Consider the following 4161-nt stretch of genomic DNA (forward strand, 5'->3'; position numbering starts at 1 on the left):
CAGGACACGTAAAATGCTCGCCAAGGACATTGCGCACAAGTCCTCAATCCAATTCCCGGGGGAGACGCTGGAAGATTTGAGTCTTAGGGAGAGGTGCTGTTTCACTGCGCATTTCCCTGAGCCGCAGGCTGATTTGTCCACGAGAACATGTCCTGCCCCTGGGTCCTACGAGTGCCTCCAAGATGTTTCTATTCTTATCAAAGCAACAGAGTCAAAGCTTTGGTTGATAAAGTCCCATAATCACGACAGCATGCGTACTTGCTTGGGCTTCCAGGCGCCAGAGGAGACTCGCATTGTCCAGGCAAAATTCTACGCCTCTCAGCAAGGCTCCTACCAAAACAGGGTCAACCGCATTGCCGCTCTTCTTCAAAGAGGTGGCACTGACGAAATTTGGCTACTAGGTGATGCAAGTTTTCTGAAAGAACAACGTTTCGAGCTAGTCGAGCCCGGAATTCATTCTGCATTCTTCTGTGAAGGAAGAGCAGATTGGTCCAACAACATTTATGATAATTCCCAATCTCTTCATCTGCGATCATGCAACGTCAAGGTCATTCCCCTCACCAGGGCGCGTTCAAAACGGTTTTCTGTCTCTGGCTGTCGAGGTATGGCGTGCGTCCTTGCAGAGCCTAGTTTCCTCACCCTTTACGACCTCGAGGATGTAGAAACCGACCAGGAAGATGATGATGATGGCTAATCAGACAAACAATGTGCTCTGTCTTTTGTTTGTAGTAGGAAACCTTTGTCTAAACTGATGCACTGGCCGTTGTCATGTGCGAGGTCTACACAGCCTGTCTTGTTTGGGTCGTGCTTACGTGTTATGTCACCACGATGCCTGTGATTTCGACGATCCCCAGCGGCCGCGGAGGCCAGCCTCACCCGCAATGGGCATACCGATGCCATGCGCGCGATGTTGCCAAGTTCCAGAGGCAAACCCCCAGGCCTTTCGTTTCAAGGGTTTCGAGGGTTTGTTTTTGGCACTGATAAAAATTCGCTGGGACCACAGGGGCGCCTGCCTTGTGCCCAACAAGGCTCGTCTTGCTGGCTTTCGGTCGATGGCCGATGCCCACATGCGCAGCATCATGCCATGTCATAGGCCTATTCCTAATAACAAAAATTGCATATGCCATGTGAGCCAGGAGGCCACATTTTATCGAACGCCGCATTTTATCGTACGCGAAAGACGCCGCGACCCAATCCCGCGTGGGGGGGTCGGATAATACAGCTGGACAAACCCTGTTGTCAAGCCTGAGCGCCAAATCGTCGCGCTTGTAGAGAGAAATACCCGAAACTAGGGTAATATAAGGCACGTTGAGGCCAATGTCAAGGGGGCGTGCAGTGTCATCTCCATAGTGTGACGTGGCGATAGTAGGGGGGGGATAATGTAAATTATGAGGGGTTCCGTTTGCGCTCCTGTCGGCGCTACAAGAGGTAGATCTGTATGTGGCTGAGTGGATACAAAACAGAACCTAGCAATCGAGAGCGAAATCGAGCAAATGGACGCCAAAGTTTTGCTCATGCTAGCTGTCATTACGCCCCCCCCCTGGCCATCCTGGACGCCTCTGGGTCGGGGACGGTGCGCGGGCGCGCTGGACGCCCTTTCGCGCGTCGCGCGGTGACGCAGTGGTGCCGGAAAGGACCCATTTCAGGGGCGGGGCCCAGCACGGTCGGTTGCGGAGCGACGAGATGCAGTCCAAACGGGACGTAGACCGTGCCGTAGCGTCGACCATGGGTCGAGAGTAGGTCGTAGGCCTCTCCAAACGTCTCGGGCTCGTCGTCGCAGCACCACACAGTCGAGTGAAACTCGCGCCGATTCGATGCGAGAGCGCCTCCGTCGAACAAGTCTTCCCCGACGAGATCCGTCGCGCGGCGGCCGCGGAAACCACTCCCAGAGGGGCCCAGGGGTAGGGTGTGGCCGCGCCAGCGGTTGACAGCGCCGCGCGCGTCGCGCGCCGAAGCGCTGGAAGCGCCGGCCGGCGAGGCGCTTCGGCGTCGCCGAAGCGCCCATACACACACTTACCAGCGCATGACTCAGCGAGATCGTGGTCCGCGAAGAAAATTCAAGAGGCGCCTGACACCCCAAGCCCATTTTGTCCACTGGGACGAAAGGTGCTGTTTTGTATCTACAGGATTTCGTTTTTTAGCCACCGGGGGGGCTTGGGGGGGAGGTCGACGGGGTGGGGGGTGCGACTTTTGCTCGGCCCGGGCGCGAAAACCTCCTGAAAACAGCGCCCCAGTACGCGTCCGGGCCGCCGGGGGCCGCGGGGACGGGGGGTGGGGGGTTCGCTGAGGGCCCATAAACCCCCCGGGGGGCCCCCAAGGCTCGGGGGTGGCCCCGCTCTCTTGCTAGCCACATAAGCCGCCTACTACACAAAACGCCGAGGGCGACCTGCGTTTTGGGCATGGGGCGCGCCGTCTTACGCGACGTCCTGGGCGTGTGGCGGCAAACCAAGACCACCGGGCGGGAGCCCTAGGTCAGACCCATGTTGACGCAGCGCAGCTAGTGTGGGCTACCGCATTGTGATCATAGCCAAGGATTGGTTTATGCAGAAGGGTGGTAAAGTGCCTTCTGACGTATGCCTCAAAGTAAACGCATTTTTAGACAATTATAAGACCCCGTGAATTACCTGAATGTCGCATTTCCGGCAGCAGGAGTCCCTGATTTTTACCAAATTACATCTCAGTGATGCAGTCATTGTACAGCCGAAGTGAATGAATTTCAGCAGCCGGTATAGTTACCCAGTTTCCTCTGCGTCACCCGCCAAGCTTGTTCTTTCTGACTTTTTAACGAGGACGTTATGAATCAAGTATGGGGGCTTTGTGGCGGGAGACTAGGCTGAGGTATCTTGACTGACTTAGCTTGAAGTTGGCAGTGCAGTGGGCTTGTGGAGGATACATATCTGGATTCCTATGACGCTGCCCCTTTTCTTTCCTACTCACTTAACTCCAGCGATTGAGGACAGAGAGCCCCGACCCCAGATTAGTCTGCCTACTTGAGTAGGGAGTCTACTAACTAATTATCACCATACCCTAGTCAAGAGTCAGGCTGAGGGCAAATTACCGCCATAGTATCCCGGGCAGAGTTTGGCGCCGCCGCGGCGCGCGGCGGGCAGCCCTAGAGGGTCGAAAAGTCTCGATGGGGTGTCCTGGGCCTGGCAAAAGGGCTCGTCCGCGCGCGCGACGCAGCCCGAGTTATGGCCGAACTGCATCACGCAGCAGCAGCAAAAACACAGGTCGCCGGGGGTGAATCGTGCAGGTGACTGGCGACGATGAGGGGCCTTGTTTTCGAGAGTTTAGCGGCTATGCTCGTTGTATATCCAGCTGTTATCGCGCTGCGTACACCAACTCGACAACCCCTATTTCTATTTCCAAAAACCTCCGCGATAGCAACGGCTACATCGGCGACTCCCGACTCAGGTTTATCTCGTGGACCTGTGGACCCAAATTGTCTGATTTCGGCCAAGGGCATTGATTACGAGCCTCTGATGGAACAGTTGCGGGTTGGCGACTACAGGATGGCGGATCAGACAACGCGCGACGTCTTGATTGAGATGGCTGGTGAGGAAGCAATGAAACGAGGTTATGTTTATTGGACCGAGGCTCGCCAGCTTCCTGATGAAGACCTTGCGACAGTCGAGAACCTGTGGCTGCACTACAGCGATGGGAAATTTGGTTATACCGTCCAGAAAAACGTTTGGCGCCTGCAAAAGGGGGTATTTGATAAGTTCTGTGACAAAATCGGTTGGACTACAATCGACGAAGTTACTGGCCAAGCACGAAAGCGGCGCTGGTTCGGCGACTCCGAATTTTCCTACAAACTGGATGATGCCCCGAAAGCCCATCTCCCTCTCACATCCGCTCTCCGTGGCACCCAGCTCCTTAAGGCCCTCCTACAGCATCAAGTTTGGGAGACTGAAGAGTGGAAGCGTGACCTGACCGAACTCTCTGCATAGTTGCTGCTCAGTGACCAACAACAGCGAGCTGGCGAAGTGTGCCGGCTGAATACGGAGTGTGCCAGAGCACATCTATGCTGATTTGGAGCTGTAAGAGAGCGCATTCCGGGGCTCCAGGGGTGGACGCAGGGTGGGTGCGGTGCTGTTGGTAAGTAGTGGCGCCGAAACCATGCGGAGCCCCGAACGCGGGAAACTCGACGTGCTCTAGTTT

General features: G+C 55.8%; 2 protein-coding genes across 2 annotated transcripts in view; both read left to right on the plus strand.

Moving 5' to 3' along the window:
* AURANDRAFT_72273 (hypothetical protein) overlaps positions 1–1217 on the plus strand; it is a gene marked incomplete at both ends in the record, with an annotated part of 3079 nt that extends 1862 nt beyond the window's left edge. Inside the window, 2 exons of the mRNA XM_009041805.1 lie at positions 128–547; positions 939–1217. Coding sequence (XP_009040053.1) covers positions 128–547; positions 939–1217 — 699 coding nt within the window. The remainder of the gene's footprint in view (positions 1–127; positions 548–938) is intronic.
* A 2235-nt stretch (positions 1218–3452) lies between these two features.
* On the plus strand, positions 3453–3896 carry AURANDRAFT_14567 (hypothetical protein; the record flags this gene model as incomplete). Its single annotated transcript, XM_009041806.1, has 1 exon — positions 3453–3896. A coding segment is annotated over one exon (444 nt), but the record flags the coding sequence as incomplete, so codon positions are not given.
* Positions 3897–4161: the final 265 nt, after the last annotated feature.

Source organism: Aureococcus anophagefferens (assembly GCF_000186865.1).
Source record: "Aureococcus anophagefferens unplaced genomic scaffold AURANscaffold_24, whole genome shotgun sequence".
In the NCBI taxonomy this organism is placed as follows: domain Eukaryota; class Pelagophyceae; order Pelagomonadales; family Pelagomonadaceae; genus Aureococcus; species Aureococcus anophagefferens.